At 34.6% G+C, this 18395-nt stretch overlaps 1 protein-coding gene across 2 annotated transcripts in view; it reads left to right on the top strand.

The window, feature by feature from the left end:
- CXH8orf34 (chromosome X C8orf34 homolog) overlaps positions 1–18395 on the top strand; it is a 443848-nt gene that overhangs the window by 299088 nt on the left and 126365 nt on the right. For both annotated transcript variants that reach the window (XM_074203923.1, XM_074203922.1), the window contains exon 10: positions 3391–3464. In XM_074203923.1, the coding sequence (XP_074060024.1) occupies positions 3391–3464 (74 nt within the window). The remainder of the gene's footprint in view (positions 1–3390; positions 3465–18395) is intronic.

Here is an 18395-nt window from a genome sequence, read left to right as displayed (position 1 = left end):
TATATATATATGTATATATACAGATATTCAAGTCAAGTCAGCAAGCAAGATTGAAATATCCAATTCATTGATATTTGTTTCATCTTTGAAAAGTCTTCCTTTTCACATCAAATGTTTGCCTAATTATAAATTCTCTGCTGCCAATCTTGGTGGTTGTTGTATATTTAATTATTGAACTCCATTTTAACTTTTTATATTTGTTTATTATTGGGGAATTGAGTAAAATTACCACCCTCATCCCCCTTCCTCCAGAACATGAACTCTGTCCCTGGTTACTTTGATCTTTGATAGGGGAGCTCCGACCTTATCTTGTTTAGAACTAGGCCCAGCTTGCCAGTCTTTGGTTGTCGCAATACTAACATGTTCCATTCATCCTCTACTTGAGATGTCCAAATTTGTATTTTCTTCTGTATTAGAATGTAAACTCCTTGAGAGTAATGACTATCTAACTTGCTTATATTTATGTTCCCTACATTGAGAGAAATTATTATTTCTCTCATACTTTTAGTCAATTTTATAAAGCCAGAGATGCTCTAGATTTTTTCCCCCCCATCCTATTTTCTTGTTCAATATCTCTTCTGGAAATTACTACTCCAACCAACTCAAATATATTGGGGATAAATTCTTTGAGTAGATTGCCCAAGATTAGAGGTAACTTAGAAATAAATGACTTAATCAAAGTTCATTAATAGGTTCAAACCATCATTGTAATATTCATTTTCTCATTACCTTTTAATCAATCAGAGTTGATTGCCACCCTCAGGTACCGCTCCACCCTTCCAAAAGCGTATAAGTTGTGAGCTCACTGCTAAAATGATTTTTGGCATTTAAGGGTGCTGCTGACCTCTTTTTATTAAAATGCTGACATTATCAATAACTGATTACTTGGAAATTATGTCTCTTGAATTTTTTAAACATCATAACACATAGTATAGAGCCTAGCATATATATATATATATATATATATATATATATATATATATATAAATCCTTTATATTTTTCATTCATTCCTTCACTCATATAAACTTCAAAATTCTCTAAAGAGATGATTCTCTAAAGATAATTCACTAAAAATATGTTAGTTTTCTTGTAATCATAATCTAATTAGAAATCTTAAATTTAAATCCCTTGGCTTTAATCAAGTGGTGAGAAACAGATTAAACTGCAGCCTCTGTTTATGTGAATGTCCTTTCTGGGTTATTCTGGTACGCTTTATGATTCAACTTTTTGATATTTTTCCTTGTTGTTGTGGTTGTTGTTGTGTGGTGAATCTTCATGTCATAATCATTACTGTTGTTGTCAAACCTAAGGCAAAGATACAAGAAACAAGTACCTGGAGAAAAGTCAGATTACTGATCTTGTCTGACCGCATAGCAAGTTGGGGGTGATGAAGAAAAGATAGAAGGTCATCAGAAGTGATATTAAGCTTAATCATTTATGACAGGTTAATGATGATTATCAATCCTGAGTGATAGAAGTATAACTAGGTTGAAGTTACTAGAGCTTTACTTCAGTACTTCTTTTATTTGGCAAAGATTCATCCCCTTGCCCTGGGACAGTCTTCACCTCTCCACTCTACTCCTCACCCTGTCCACACTACTTTGTGTTCCTTTTTTCTTCTCCTGAATGTTGCCACACAATAGGAGGTACAAATATGTACTTGTTTATGGAAGTATATGAACACACACATGCATATAGGTATCCCAATGCATATATATTTTCCATTCTAAATTATAAATAAGATAGGATGATTCCTTGGCTATTATGGATAAAGGAAAGAAATTTTTTTATTTTTTGCTCAATTTACTTTGTTAATTTCAGTTATACAGTTCTCCCCTTAAACATTTTAGCATAACTGCATTTTAGAAATATTTTTTCATAAGCTATATTTTGGCTAATTGAATCTGATATTCAAATAATTAAATCATCTACTATTTTAACAGTTGCACCCTTTCCATCAATCAGATAAAAAAAAGATAGCCTACAATAAATTTGGTAGCAGATGACCTGGGTTCAAAAATTTGACTGCTGTATATTAGTGAAAATATTGGACAAGTCTCTTAATATATCTGGACTTCAGTTTCCTCTTCTGTCAAATGAAAGAGGCAGATTCACTGACTTCCAGTCCCTTCCAGATGTAAATTCATAATTTCATAATCCCTCTATACCTTAAATTACAAATATGATCTTAAACATTAAAAGAACATTTTCATACACAAAGCAGATCACAAAAGAGAATCCTTTATGAAATCATCAATCTCCTTTTTGAACATCTTGTTTTTTTAAAAGCATATAATAAATCCAACATGCTACTGTCAAACTTTGTGCTTGTCTGTGCTTTCTATTAAACTTTTTAATATTCTCTTCTATGTACTTTTTAAAATATTTTTAAAAAATATTTCAGTGCCCTGCTTTTATTGTGAGAAGTAGGGGAAAAATCACGATTCCTTACTCACCTTTCTCCCCCCTCCTGAGTAAACTGGTGAACTGAAGAAAAGGGGAAGGGGATAGAAAGCATCTTATAACAATTTAGAAAATTCTAGCAAAATGATCCATACAGTAACTGTGTCCAAAATATATGCTTTTATACCTACTTCTTTGTCAGGAGGCATGCAACATATTTTATAATGGGTCCTCTGGAGACATGAATGTTCATTGCTTTTATCAGAGTTCTTAAGTAAATGAAGAATTTTTTCCTCTAAAATATTATTTTCCTTGTATAATTTTTATTAGTTCTTTCACTGTACTCCAAATCAATTTATACTTTCCAAGATTTTCAGAAATATTTGTTTTCACTTCTAAAATGTTCAGTGAAAATTTTTTATGTTAAATATATTCATTAGTCATTCCAAAATTGTCTTTAAGAGGGAATATAAATCATCCTTAAAATAATTCTTTTCTCTTCTTTCCCACCCTACCCTCAATTTAATCCCTCTTTCAGTATTGGAGAGTTTGATGAATATAATAATTTGGGTCTAATGATCCTGGAATAAAACACATTCCATTCTTTGGTCAGCGTTTGAGTGGTAAGGCTTTCCTAATTTAGTTAGTCTAGTCTTCAAAAACCAGATCCACCACTCTTCTTGTTCTCAAATGAATAGAAAGTTGAGACCTCTCAGAGTGTGAGCTCAATAATAACAACTTTAAGAAAATGAGGGACTTCTCCATTTCACTATGAGGAGCTGGAGTTGGACTTTTGTAGGAGAAATTAATTAAGTCAGCTTCAAATTATCAGGCAATCTCACCATAATTTTTCAGCAACTTGCTATGGTTGATTTAACATCCTTCACACTGACAAGTGTATATTTGCCAGAAGGCTAATTATCCTTATAAATTATGACTATAGTTATTATAGTAAATTATGAACATAATGTATTTTCTTCTTATAGAAACAGATTCTTTATGCCCAACTGAAGCAATGGAGGATGATGAATTTGAAAGTGCTTCTCAAATAATAGGACCTGTAAGTATTTCAATGTATCTCTGTCTTTATAATGAAAAATAGTCACTGACTTAATAGAAAACTGAGCATTATTCTTTAAATGTTAGAATGAATAGAATGATTTAATTATTTATGCTTGCAAGAGGGGTTCAGTTAAAATCAGAGAAAATTTGAAACTATGTATGGTTCAGGACATAATATTACATATTTTTGGCAAATTTCAAAACAATTAGTCATTTCTTTTCATCAAATTTTAAACTCCTACTATTCAGAAACTACATCTTAGTTATATTTATATGAAAAAAAGTTGAATTTAAGTAAAGGGAAAGAAAAGAATTGGAAATAAATCCCCTACTTCCTGGACATTGTCTCCTTCATACTACATCATGCTAATTTTTTCTCCCCTTTCTTCTACCTATCTGACTTCTGTTTCTTAAAATCTTTTACATATCACAATTTATTCTGAGTCTCTTAGGTCTGGATGTCCTCTAAACCATTGTCCTGTACCCTCTATTCTTTTTCCTGAATGGTATTTCTCTTGATAATTTCCTCATTTACTAATAGTTCAATTATCTTTTCTATGTTGAGGATCCTGAAATCTACCTAAGACTTCTTAAACATTTCTCCAAACTCACATATTTGAATGTCTGTTATCTTTTTGTCTAAGCACACACACACACACACACACACACACACACACACACACACACACACACAAACACATATTTAGTTTGTGATCATTCCCATAGTTTCAAAGTCTTGAGTTTCAACACACCATTGTTTTTATTAAAACAATTATTTATCTTTTTGCAAGGCAAATGGGGTTAAGTGGCTTGCCCAAGGCCACACAGCTAGGTAATTATTAAGTGTCTGAGACCGCATTTGAACCCAGGTACTCCTGACTCCAGGGCTGGTGCTTTATCCACTACGCCACCTAGCTGCCCCATACAATTATTTTTTAACTTGGATCCATTTATACTCAATTTCAGGAGTCCAAGTATTGGATGAAGAAAAATACATTTCTTTTACACTAATCTATAAATGAAATTTAGAATCTCCTTCAATTAATTCAATTATGAATATAAGTAAAAACATTATTTTGGATAGGAATTAAGAGGTTTCCCCAGATTGTCAAAGGGATCCATGAAACACTCAAAGAAGTTAATAAATTTTGCTGAAGACTAGCTAAAATTGCATGCTATTCACACATACACACACATGCAATTGCAAATGTATAAACATACATAAATCTTGGCACTCTTTTTGAATGTTTTCTTCAATACCTTATACATCCTTTCTAATAATATTCCTTTTCTATAATTGATATAATCAAATGACATCTTGCTGAGAAGTTTAATGGAGAGAGCTTTCTTCCTATTCCTCTAATTTTATGTTAAATCCCTGCCAACCGAATTCCTATATAATATTTTTGTAGACAGGGTAAGTCAATAATAGCATAATGAGATTAAACTGAAACTGGCCAAAGAGTTGCCATATGTACCAAATTTTGCTTCATACATACCTGAAAAATGTTGTTTAATATTAACTTGGTAAAAGATGTTTCTAGTGACATATATCAAAGGTCTGTTCTAGACCTTATTACCCTTAATGTTAAATCAGTGATTTGAATGAAGCAATAGCATTAACCATTGCTTTCTTTCCCAGGTTCTCCCAAACTTGTTCTCTAAATCATACATTCAAGAATTATATTGGCATTAAATATCATGTTGGTCATTCTCTTAATTTCTGTCTACAAGATTCTTAGAATTTGCATTAAAAAATTAAACCTCTAAATGAATTTAATGTCAGAATCCAGGGTCTAGCTATTTTCAGGTGGTAACTGCTTTCACTAGGAAATCTAAACTTGGATTAGAGATTCATTTTCCTTAGGTTACAGAGATTGCTTTTGCAGATATGGAATCCTTCCAGCATGCTGCTCTCCCAGTCTATGGGATAGTGAACTGAAAAGTTAAAAAGGAAAGTGGTTGCTTTATCTAAATCTTGATGCTGAATTTGAACAGAACATTTTTTTTTGCTTTCGTGCAGTGAAAAGAAAAAAACTTCAAAGCAAACTTTGAGTCATGTTCTGCAAAAACATAAACATGCTACAAATGCTGAAAACCATTTAGTATGGTTTCCAACACATGCTGTCTCTATTTGCTAACTTTCCATGTTGACTATCAGATATTAGTGAGTGGGTGACTGTCTAGGACATTTTCCCCATTGGCTTAGCTTGTTTTTGAAATTTTTTTCTTCATATATGTATGCTTGTTTTAAATGAGTTAATTAAAAGTCTTTCAAGTTAGATTTTTAGAAATTTGAAAATGAGCAAGCCCTTGATTTTGGCACTCCTTTTTCTTCTACTATCCCTTCAATTCTGTGTTCTGGAATTTTTTCCTTGGCACCCCTGCTGACTGTGAATATTAAAGTTAAAATGAATGTAAATCCTTTTAATAAAAGCAAACAATGACAACAACAAAAAGTTAACAATTTATTCCAAGCAGGAAACATTACTTGTGACCTTTCAGCTTCTTGAATTCTGTAAGAAAAAATTCCTCAATGATTTTCAATGTTTTTAAAGATTTTATTTATTTTGAATTTTACAGTTTTTCCCCTAATCTTACTTCCCTCCCCCCACCCCCACAGAAGGCAATTTGCCAGTCTTTATAATGTTTCCATGGTATACATTGATCCAAATTGAATGTGATGAGAGAGAAATCATATTCTTAAGGAAGAAACATAAAGTATAAGAAATAGCAAGATCAGACAATAAGATACAGTTTTTTTCTAAATTAAAGGTAATAGTCCTTAGTCTTTGTTCAAACTATACAGTTCTTTCTCTGGATACAGATGGTATTCTAGATCGCAGACAGCCCCAAATTGTCCCTGATTGTTGCACTGATGGAATGAGCAAGTGCATCAAGGTTGATCATCACCCCTACATTACTGTTAGGGTGTACAATATTTTTCTGATTCTGCTCATCTCGCTCAGCATCAAGTTTATGCGAATCCCTCCAGGCTTCCCTGAAATCCCATCCCTCCTGGTTTCTAATAGAACAATAGTGTTCCATGGCATACATATACCACAGTTTGTTAAGCCATTCCCCAATTGAAGGACATGTACTTGATTTCCAATTCTTTGCCATCACAAATAGGGCTGCTATGAATATTTTTGCACAAGTGAGGTTTTTACTCTCTTTCATCATCTCTTCTGGGTACAGACCCAGTAGTGGTATTGATGGATCAAAGGGTGTGCACATTTTTGTTGCCCTTTGGGTATAGTTCCAGACTGCTCTTCAGAAAGGTTGGATGAGTTCACAGCTCCACCAACAATGTATTAGTGTCCCAGATTTCCCACAACCCTTCCAACATTGATCATTGTACTTTTTGGTCATATTGGCTAGTCTGAGAGGTGTGAGGTAGTATCTCAGAGATGCTTTAATTTGCATTTCTATAATCAGTAGTGATTTAGAGCAATTTTTCATATGATTATGAATCACTTTGATCTCCTCATCTGTAAAGTGGTGGGAATGTTTTTTTTTCAAATTTGACTCAGTTCTCTGTTTACTTTAGAAATGAGTCCTTTGTCAGAAATACTAGTTGTGAAGAATGTTTCCCAGTTTACTATATTTCTTTTGATCTTGGTTACAGTGGTTATGTCTGTGCAAAAGCTTTTTTAAAAATATTTTATTTGTTTTCCAATTATATACAATAGTAAATTATACCCATCATTTTTTTCAAGGCTCTGAATTCTATAATTTCCCCCCTCATTTCCTTCCCCCCACCCTGAAATCTGTCTGACTGTCTCTACATTGTTTCCATGCCATACATTGATGTAAATTGAATGTTATAAGTGTAAACATAAGAATAAACATAAATCCCCTCTCCCCAAGAAGATGGGAAACCTCAAGAATAGAGAAAGAGAAAAAAAAATTGTATTTCAGTCTGTGTTTAGATTCCAATGGCTCTGTCTCTGGGATGAGTTCCTTTCTTTATCATAAGTCCACCAGAGAAGTTGCTTCTATATTTTCCCCACAGTTGCTATCACTAGCTGTACCTCCACTCTATTCCTCCCCACTCTCATTTATTCTATTCTTTCTCTCCTTTCATCCTGGTCCTGTCCAAAAGCGTGTTACATCTGAGTACCCTCTCCCACAATCTTCCCTCTCTTCTGTCACCTATTCCCCCCCTCCCTCCCCCCATTTCCCCTCATCCTGTCCCCTTCCTCCCATCCTTCTCCAGGGCAAGATAGATTTCCTCACTCTATTAAGTGTTTATGCCATTTCCTCCCTGAGCCATTTCAGATGAGAATGAAGGCTCACTCATTCCCCCCTTGCCTGCCCCCTCCCCCTCCATTGATAAAGCTTTTTTTGACTCTTATGTGAAATCTCTCAGTCTTCATCTCCTTTTCCTTCCTTCCAGTATTTTCCCCACATTGCCCATTGATTCCATCCTTTTACCACATCATACCATTATATTCCACTCCTTCCTATGTCCTATCTATATATGCTCCTAACCACTCTTATAAATGAGAAAGTTCATATGAGTTATCAATATCTTCTTCCCATGCAGGAATACAAACAGTTCAACATCATCAAGTTCCTCAGTTAGTCCCTCTCTTCCACTCCCTTTATGGTTGACCAGAGTTCTGTACTTGGAGATGAAACTTTCTGTTCAACTCTGGTCGTCTTGTTAGGAAAGTTTGAAAGTCCCCTGTTTCATTGAAAATGCATCTTTTCCCCTGAAAGAGGATGTTCTGTTTTGCTGGGTAATTGATTCTTGGTTGTAAACTAACATCTTTTGCCTTCTGGAATATCATTTTCTAATCCCTACGAGCCCTTAATGTAGATGCTGCCAGATCCTGTGTAATCCTGAATATGGAGCCTCAGTAGTTGAATTGTCTGTTTCTGGTAGCTTTTAGAATTTTCTCTTTGATTTGGGAGTTTTGGAATTTGGCTATAATATTCCTGGAAGTTTTTCTTTTGGGATCCCTTTCAGGGGGTGACCTGTGAATTCTCTCAATTTCTATTTTACCTTCAGCTTCTAGGATCTCAGGGAAATTTTGCTGTATTATTTCTTGAAAAATGAAGTTTAGCCTCTTTTCTTGGTTGTGGCTTTCAGATAGTCCAATAATTTTCAAATTATTTCTTCTGGATCTGTTTTCAGGTCAGTTGTTTTTCCAATGAGATATTTCACATTTTCTTCTAATTTTTGGCTTTTTTGGAAGAGTTTTATTTCTTCCTGATTTCTTGCAAAGTCATCAGCTTCCTTTAGTTTCATTTTGCATTTGAAGGAGTTACTTCCTTCAGAGAACTTTTTTATCTCTTTTTCCAGCTGGCCAATTCTGCTTTTTAAGGCATTCTTCTCCTCATTTGCCTTTTGCTTTGCTTTTTCCATTAGGCCTAAACTGGTTTTTAATATATTATTTTCTTAAGTATTTTTTTTTTGTATTTCTTTCACCAAGCTTTTGATTTGGTTTTCATGATTTTTCTGCATTGCTCTAATTTCTCCTCCCAATTTTTCCTCCACCTCCCTGAATTGCTTTTCAAAGTCTTTTTTGAGCTCATCCACAGTCTGAGCCCATTTTCTATTTCTCTTGGAGGTTTTGGATACAGAAGCTTCGATTTTTGTCATCATCAGAGTATGTGTTTTGATCTTCCATAGGACTGAAGTAATTCTCTTTGGTCAGATCCTTCTTTTTCTGTTGTTTACTCATTTCCTCAGCCCAAGGCTAATTTACAGAACTTCCAAGGCTTTGGGTTTTTTTTGGGGGGGTGGGGGGGGACACCCCACTGGGATCTTTATTCTTCCAAGGTCTTAATCTCTCTTGCCTGTGCTTTGATATGTAGATGACCACAGCATTGTTGTCTGCCCTGAGGCTATAAGGCAGGATCCAGCTATCTAGGATGGAAGCCTAAACTGCACCCTGAGTCTGAGTGTAGGCAAACAGCAGAGTCCTGCCCCAGGAAGAGCAGAGAGATCTCTGCAATCTTCCCTTACCTTCTCTGGGGGTGCAGGATGCTTTCTCCCGATTCTAGCTGCAGGTTCTGTGGCCATGCTCCTCACTACACACTCACCCAGATGCAGCAGAGTTCTCTCCTCTCCCCTTCAAGCTGTTGCTAGTAATCTCTGGGCTGGGCTGGACTGGGCTTTGCTGTGCTGGGCTGGGCTGAGCAGTGACTTTTTTTCCCACCCAAGGTCCTGGTGAAGCACACTTTTCCTGTGGAGGTTCTAAGTTATCTTTGACTGGGAAAATGTATCACTCAGTCTTTCTGTGGGTTCTGCCCCTCTAAATTTTGGCTAGAGCCCTCATTTGTTTGTTTTTTGGGGGTTTGGGGGTTCAGAGTTGTTGGGGAGCCATCTTGGCTCTACTCCACCCAGCTTTTTAATTTAATGTAATCAAAATAATCTAGTTTGCTTTTAGAGATGTTCTCCATCTCTTCCTTAGTCATAAACTGCTTCACTTTCCATAGAACTGACAGGTAAACTACTCCTTGATCTTCTAGTTTGCTTATAATATTATTTTTTATGACTAAATCCTGTATCCATTAGATCTTATCTTGGTATAGGGTGTGAGGTGTTGGTCTAATCTAAGTTCCTTCCATACTAACTTCCAATTTTCCCAGCAGTTTTTATCAAAGAGAGAATTTTTATCCCAATAGCTGGACTCTTTGGGTTTATCAAACAGCAGATTACTATAATCATTTCCTGCTATTGCACCTAGTCTATTCCCCTGGTCCACCACTCTATTTCTTAGCCAATACAAGACAGTTTTGATGACTGATGATTTGTAATGTAATTTTATATCAGGTAAGGCTAAGTCACCTTATTTTGCACTTTTTTTCATTCAATCCATGGAAATACTTGAATTTTTATTTCTCCATATAAATTTACTTACAACATTTTCTAACTCATTACAGTTATTTTAAAAAAAAATTGTATTGGTAGGGGACTAAACTAGCAGTTTAATTTTGGTAGAATTGTCATTTTAATTATATTAGCTCGACCTATCCATGAACAAATGATTTTTGACCTGTTATTTAAATTTGAATTTAACTTGGTGTGAGCAGTGTTTTGCAATTGTTTTCAAAAAGTTTCTGAGTCTGCCTTGGCAAGTAGACTCCTGGCTATTTTATATCATCTGAGGTTACTTTGAATGGAATTTCTCTTTCTAGCTCTTCCTGTTGTATCTTGCTAGTCAGAAATTTAGAAATGTTGAGGATTTATGAGGGTTTATTTTATATCCTGCTACTTTGCTAAAGTTGCTAAATTATATCCAGTATTTTGTGGAGGATATTTTGGGTTTCTCTAGGTATGCCACCACGTCATTGGTAAATAGTAAGAATTTGCCTCTTTCTTCCCTATTCTAATTCCTTTCATTTCTTTTTCTTCTCTTACTGCTGAATGTAACATTTATAATACAATATTGAATAACAGTGGTGATAATGGGTATCCTTGTTTCTTCTTGTTCTTAATGGGATTGCCTCTAGCCTCTACCCATTGAATATAATGCTTGTTGATGGCTTCAGATAGATACCTCTTATTATTCTAAGGAACATTCCCTTTATTCCTACACTCTCTAGTGTTTTTAATAGGAATGGGTGTTGTATTTTGTCAAAAGCTTTTTCAGCATCTATTGATATAATCATATGATTTCTGATAGGTCTGTTGTTGATATAATTAATTATACTAACAATTTTCCTAATATTGGATGAACCCTGCATTCCTGGGATAAATTCTACTTGATCTTAATGCATTATCCCAGGGATAACTTGTAATCATTTTGCTAAGATTTTTGCATCTATATTCATCAGGGAGATAGGTCTATAATTTTCTTTCTCTGTTTTAACTCTTCCTCATTTAGGTATCAGCACCATATTGGTGTCATAGAAAGAGTTAGGCAGACTTTCCTCTTCACCTATTTTTCCAAAGTGTTTATATAGATTGGAACCAACTGTTCCTTAAATGCTTGGTAGAATTCACGTGTGAATCCATCTGGCCCTGGTGATTTTTTCTTAGGGAGTTCAATAATGGTGTATTGAATTTCTTTTGCTAAGATTGGGTTCTTTGGGTATTTAATCTCCTCTTCATTTAACCTGGGGAACTTATATTTTTGTAAATATCCATCCATTTCACTTAGATTGTCTAATTTATTGGCATAAAGTTGGGCAAAACAATTTCAAATTATTCATTTAATTTCCTCCTCATTGGTGGTTAGTTCACCTTTTTCATTTATGGTACTACCAATTTTTTTTTCTTTTTTTTTTCTTTTTTTAATAAAATTGAGCAAAGGTTTATCAATATTTCATAAAACCAACTCTTGATTTTATTTATTAATTCAATAGTATTTTTGCTTTCAATTTTATCAATTTCTCCTTTAATTTTTAGAATTTCTAATTTTGTATTTAATTGAGGGTTTTTAATCTGTTCTTTCTCTAATTTTTAGTTGCATATTTAGTTCATTGATTTCTTCTTTCTCAAATTTATTCATGTAAGCATTTAATGATATACTATATCCCCTGACAGCTGCTTTTAGTGAATACTGTAGCTTTTGGTAGGTTGTTTCATTATTTTCATTATCTAGAATAAAATAATTAATTATTTCTATAATTTGTTGTTTGATCCACTCATTCTTTAAAATGAGGTTATTCAATTTACAATTAGTTTTGGTTTTATATATCCCTGGCCCAATATTGTATATGCTTTCTATTCTGAGAAAGATGTAGTCACTATTTCTGTATTCCTGCAATAATTATTAGGTTTTTATGCCCTAGTATATGGTCAATTTTTGTGTAAGTGCCATGAACTGCAGAAAAAAAGGTATATTTCTTTCTATCCCCATTCCATTTCCTCCATAAGTCTATCATAACTAGTTTTTCTAACAATCTATTTACCTCCTTAACTTCTTTCTTGTTTACTTTATGATTTGATTTATCTAAATCTGAGAGCAGGAGATTGAGGTCTCCCACTAGTTGAGTTTTGCTGTCTATGTCTTCCTCTAGTTCTTTCAGCTTCTCCTTTAAGGATTTGGATGGTGTCCTATTGAGAGCATACATATTCATATTGAAATCACTTTATTGTCTGTGGTACCTTTTAGGAGGATATAGTTTCCTTCCTTATCACTTTTAATGCTATCTATTTTTGCATCTGCTTTGTCTGAGATAAGGATTGCTACCCCTGCTTTGTTCACTTCAGCTGAAGCAAAATAAATTTGGTTTCAACATTTTACCTTTACTTTATATGTATCCCTCTGCTTCAAATGAGTTTCTTGTAAGCAGCATGTTGTAGGCTTCTGGTTTTTAATCCACTCTGCTATCCACTTACATTTTAAGGGAGAGTTCATCCCATTAACATTCAAAGTTATAATTACTAACTCTTTTTTTCCCTCTATGCTATCTTCCCTATGTTTGTATTTTTCCCCTTTTTTCCCCTTATCCGTATTCCCCAGTATTTTGTTTCTGTTAATTTTCCCCCCGTTCCCTTTTTCCTTCCCTTCCTTCTGTTCGTTACCCTTTTTCTCCCCCTCCCTGTCTCCAAAGGCTCCAAAAGGAGCCTTTGCTCCTTTTGATACTTGAAAGGTAAGATGTTTTTCAAGTTAACTGAGTGTGTGTGTAAATTAACTTTAAGCCAAGTTTGATGAGAGGAAGATTCAGGTGTTTCTCATTTCCTCCGTTCTTCCCCTCTATTACAATAGGTCTTTTGTATCTCTTTATGTAATGAGATTTGCCCCATTCAATCCCCTCCATCCTCCTGTCTTCTTCCTGTTCCTCTTTTTTAAGGAGGAAGTGTTTTTTAATCATTCTGTCTGAGTCATAGAAAATCCTGAGTATCCATCACTTCTGGCTAAGTATATTCCCTCTAATAGAGTTACAATTCTTGAGAATTATTAGAGTCTTTCTCCCAAGTAAGGTTATAGCCATTTTCATCCGATTGGATAGCAGTCTCATGGATAAGTCATGAGTGTCCATCACTTCTGGCTAGGTATATTCTCTCTTTTAGATTTACAATTCTCAAGAGTTATGAGAATCTTTTCCCCATGCTGGGATATAGCTAGTTTCATCTTATTGGATAACAGTTTCTCTTCTCTTTTTTTTCTCTTCTCTTTTTTTCTTCTCTTTTTCTCTTCTCTTTTTTTCTTTACCTCCCCCCACCATTTTTTAAACCTTTTCATGTGTCTCTTGAACTTCCTGTTTGATGTCCAAATTTTCTATTTAGCTCTGGTCTTTTCATCAGGAATTGTTAGAATTCTTCTATTTCATTAAATGTCCATCTTTTCCCCTGAAAGAGAAGGCTCAGGTTTGTCAGATAGTGGATTCTTGGCTGCATCCAAGCTCCCTTGCTCTTCAGAATATCTCTTTCCAGGCCCTTCAATCCCTTATGTTGATGCAGCCAGGTCCTGCTTAATCCTTACTGTTGCTCATTGGTATTTAAATTGTTTCTTTCTAGCTGCTTACAGAATTGCTCTTTTATCTGATAGTTCTGGAATTTGGCCACAACTTTCCTTGATGTTGTCATTTTAGGATCTCTTTCCTGAGTGTATCAATGTATTCTTTCAGTACTTATTTTGCATTCTGGTTCCATGATATCGGGGCAATTTTCAGTCACTAAATCTTGTAATATTATGTCCAAGCTTTTTTTCTCTTCAATGTTTTCAGGAAGACCTATAATTCTCAGGTTGTTCCTTCTTATGTCTTTTCAAGATCAATGGTTCTGCTGATGAGATATTTTACATTTTCTTCTATTTTTTTCTATCTTTGGTTTTGTTTAACAGACTCTTGCTGTCTTATGAAGTCATTAGGTTCCACAGACTCCATTCTTTTTTTTTTAAGAGAAGAATTTTCTTCATTTACCTTTTGCAACTCTTTTTCCAATTGATCAATTCTATTTTGAAAGAGTTTTCCATTTGACCACTTGAGGTTTTGAGATAATTATTTTCTTTTTGCATTTGTCAAATTGTATTTTCCAATGATTTGTTTTCTTGTTGCAAGGTGTTAATTCTCTCTCCCAAATTTTCCAAATGATTTTTAAACTCCTTCCTGATTTCTTCAAGGAAGTCTTTCTGTGCTAGAGACCAAATCATATTCTCGTCAGAGGTTCTAGGTCTCTCTGAGTTAGGGTCTTTTCCATCTAGGAATTTTTCTATGCCCCCCCCATTATTCTGGCCTTTCTTTATTTTACTAAGACCTTGTGTTGGGGAGGGGTTGGTTCACAGGGGTTTGGTTTGGGGATCCCTAGAGGCTTTACTCACTGAGTGGAAAACCTTCAGCTGACCAATAGGGGATGCTAGAGATTTTGCTCACTGATTGTAATATCTCCAACCAGCCAGTAGGGGATGCAGGTTGCTTTCTCTGGAGTGTTTGTGACCTTGATTGATGGCTTCTCCTTTGGCCTGGAGGAAGTGGTTGAAGCTGTTAAATGCTTTTGTCTTTGATCAATAGTGGGCTATACCCTGGGGTGAGGTCATCACTCTCCCTATTGTCAGCTGAGGTGGTTCTGCTCCTCACACACCAGCCCCTGGAGCAGAAGTAGTCTGTAATTGTGTTTGTCCTGGGAAGAGACATCAGCTGAAATGGAGGTGTGGACTCTGAGTTCCTCTTGACCAGAGGAGCCCAGGGATCCATGTAGGCAGTTCTCCTGCACCAGAACTCTCCCTCCAGCCCTGCCTGCAAGCTCCACACAGTCAGTGTGCTCATTAGTTGACCCAAGCCACCCTGCCACTGATCAAGCCAGTCCCTTTCTCAGGTCCTCAGACTCCCAGGCTCCAGTCCCTCCACTAATCAGGCTAATTTGCAGCTAATCCAGGCTCCCAAACTCTCACCAATCTGTGCTCCTGGCAGAGTCTGCCCTCTACACCTACACTCATCCATGATCTCACAAGACAAATTGAGGTAGATTTCTTCTCCTGGCTTTTTCTTTTTGGGTTTTATCAATCAGATTTCTGTTAAGAGGTTTGTTTCATATTATTTATGAGGGAAGATCAGGAGACTTTAGAACTGTGCCTGTCGTCTCTCCTCCATCTTGGCTAGAAGTCCTGATTTTCAACTTTTTTAGGCTATTATAGAAGCTTAGGAGTAGAAAGAACTTATAGATCATCTAAGCAAACCTTCTATCTGAAGCACAATTTTCCTTTACATTATCTACCCATAGTTGGACAATTGTTCAGTATCTTCTGAACTGAACACCGAAGAGGAGCAAATTAAAAAAGATAATTCACAACTACTTTGCCTAATTGTTTGCTCATATATTTTATAACCTGAATGAAATGGATGAATATTTACAAAAGTATAACCTGGCCAGATTAACAGAAGATGAAATAACATAGTTAAATAATCCCATTTCAGAAAAAGAAATTGAAGAAACTATCAATAAACTCCCTAAGAAAAAATCTCCAGTCCAGATGGATTTTCAAGTGAATTTTACCAAACATTTAAGGAACAATTAATTCATATTCTAGATAAACTATTTAAAAAATAGGAGAAGGAGTTCTACCAAATTCCTTTTATGACACCAACAAGGTGCTGATACCTAAACCAGGAAGGACTAATGAGGACAAAGAAAATTATAGATAAATCTCCCTAATGAGCATTGATGCAAAAATCTTAAATAAAATTTAAGCAATGAGGTTACAGCTAGTTATTATTACGATAATATACCATGATTAGGAAGGATTTATACCAGGTAAGCAGGTATGGTTCAGTATTAGGAAAACACTCAAGCTAATTGAACACATGAATGCAAAACAAACAGAAATCATTTGATTATCACAATAGATAATGAAAAAACCTTTGATAAAATACAACATTCATTCTTATTAAAAAATACTAGAAAGTTTAGGAATAAATGGAGTTTCCTTTGAAATAATAAGTATTATCTATCTAAAACCAGGATAAATATTTTATGTAATGGCAATAAACTCAAAGCATTTCCAGTAAGAACAGGGGTGAAACAAGAATGCCCACCATCACCATTACTATTCAATATAGTTTTAGAAATTTTAGCTCTAGCAATAAGATAAGAAAAAGAAATCGAAAGAATCAGAATTCTCAATGAATAAGCAAAGCTTTCACTCTTTGCAGATACTATGATGGTACTTAGAGAACCTGAGTAAATCATCTAAAACTCTTTAAAACAATTAACAAATTCAGTCAAGTAGCAAGATATAAAATAAACCCACATGAATCATCAGCATTTCTATATACAAATAATAAAGCCCAATAGCAAGAGATGGAAAGAGAAATTCCATGTTGTTGTTGTAGACAACATTAAATATCTAGGGAATGTACCTCCCAAGACAAACTCAGAAACTTTATGAACACAATTATAAAACACAAAGTCAGATCTAAATCATTGGAAAAATGCCAATTGCTCATGGATGGGTTGAGCTAATACAATAAAAATGACAATTACACTCAAATTAAATTACTAATTCAGTGCCATACCAATCAAATTACCAAATAACTACTTTATTGAACTAGAAAAAATAGTAACAAAATTCATCTGGAGCAACCAAAGCTCAAGAATACAAGGGAACTGATGGAAAAATGTAAAGGAAGGTGACCTAGCTCTACCAGATCTAAAACTATGCTATAAAGCAGCTGTCATCAAAACTTTCTGGTACTAGTTAAGAAACAGAGTAATGGATCAGTGGATTAGGATAGGTTCATAAGAAACTGCAATAAATGGCTATAGTATTATAATGTTTGACAAGCCCAAAGACATTAGCTTCTGGGTTAAGAACTCACTATTTGACAAAAATTGTTGGGAAAACTAGAAAATAGTATTGCAACAACTAGGCATAACACATCTCATACCCTATACCAAAATACGGATTCAGACATAAAGGGTGACACCATAGATAAATTAATAGGCCAAGAAATACTCTATCTATCTAATCTATGGAAAGGGGACAAATTTATGATCAAAAAAGAACTAGAGTACATTATAAAATGTAAAATTAATGATTTTGACTATATCAAATTAAAAAAAGTTTTGGCACCAATGAAATCAATATTGCCAAAATTAGAAGGAAAGCAGAAATCTATGAAACAATCTTCACAACTGGGAGTTCTGATAAAGTTCTTATTCCTAAAATATATAGAGAACTGCATCAAATTCTTAAGTCTGCAAGTCATTCTCCAGTTGATAAATGGTCAAAGGATATGAATAGACAGTTTTCAAATGAAGAAATTAAAGCTATATGTAATGTATGAAAAAAATACTCCAAATCACTATTGATTAGAGAAATGCAAATTAAAACAACTCTGAAGTATCACCTCATACCTATCAGATTGGCTAAGGTGAGAAAAAGGGAAAATGATCAATGTTGGAGAAGTTGTAGGAGGATCGGGACATTGATGCATTGCTGATGGAGTTGTGATATGATCCAAAAATTCTGAAGAGTAATATGGAACTTTGACCATAAAAACAATAAAACTGTTCATATCCTTTGATTCAGCAATTCCAATTCTAGGCCTATACCCAGAAGTAATCATAAAAAATGGAAAAAAGCCCCACATATTCCAAAATATTCATAGAAGCTCTTTTTGTAGTGTCAAAGAATTAGAAATTGAGGAGTGACTCATCATTGGGGGGGTGACTAAATAAATTGTGGTACATGAATAATATGGAATATTATTGTTCTAGAAGAAAGCATAAATAGTTGGACACTAGAGAAACATGGAATGAATCCATGCTGAGTGAAGGGAGCAGAACCAAGAGAACAATCAACAATAACATTGTGAGATGATCAACCTTGATGGAACAGCTCCTCTTAGAAGTTCAGAGAGATAGTACAAGCCATTAGACCAGTTATAGACAATGCTCTCCACATCCAGAGAAAGAAAAACAAAATAGAACAAAATAAAACAAAAACATCCTTCAGAATCTGAGGAATGCTCCATTCACATTTTTTAAAAAAAATCTCTTATGTGTTTCTTTCCCATAATCCTAATT

The sequence above is a fragment of the Macrotis lagotis genome, chromosome X (genome assembly GCF_037893015.1).
Source record: "Macrotis lagotis isolate mMagLag1 chromosome X, bilby.v1.9.chrom.fasta, whole genome shotgun sequence".
In the NCBI taxonomy this organism is placed as follows: Eukaryota; Metazoa; Chordata; class Mammalia; order Peramelemorphia; family Peramelidae; genus Macrotis; species Macrotis lagotis.
The sequence above is the reverse complement of the archived record's forward strand: the minus strand, read 5'-3'. Positions and strand labels throughout refer to the sequence as shown.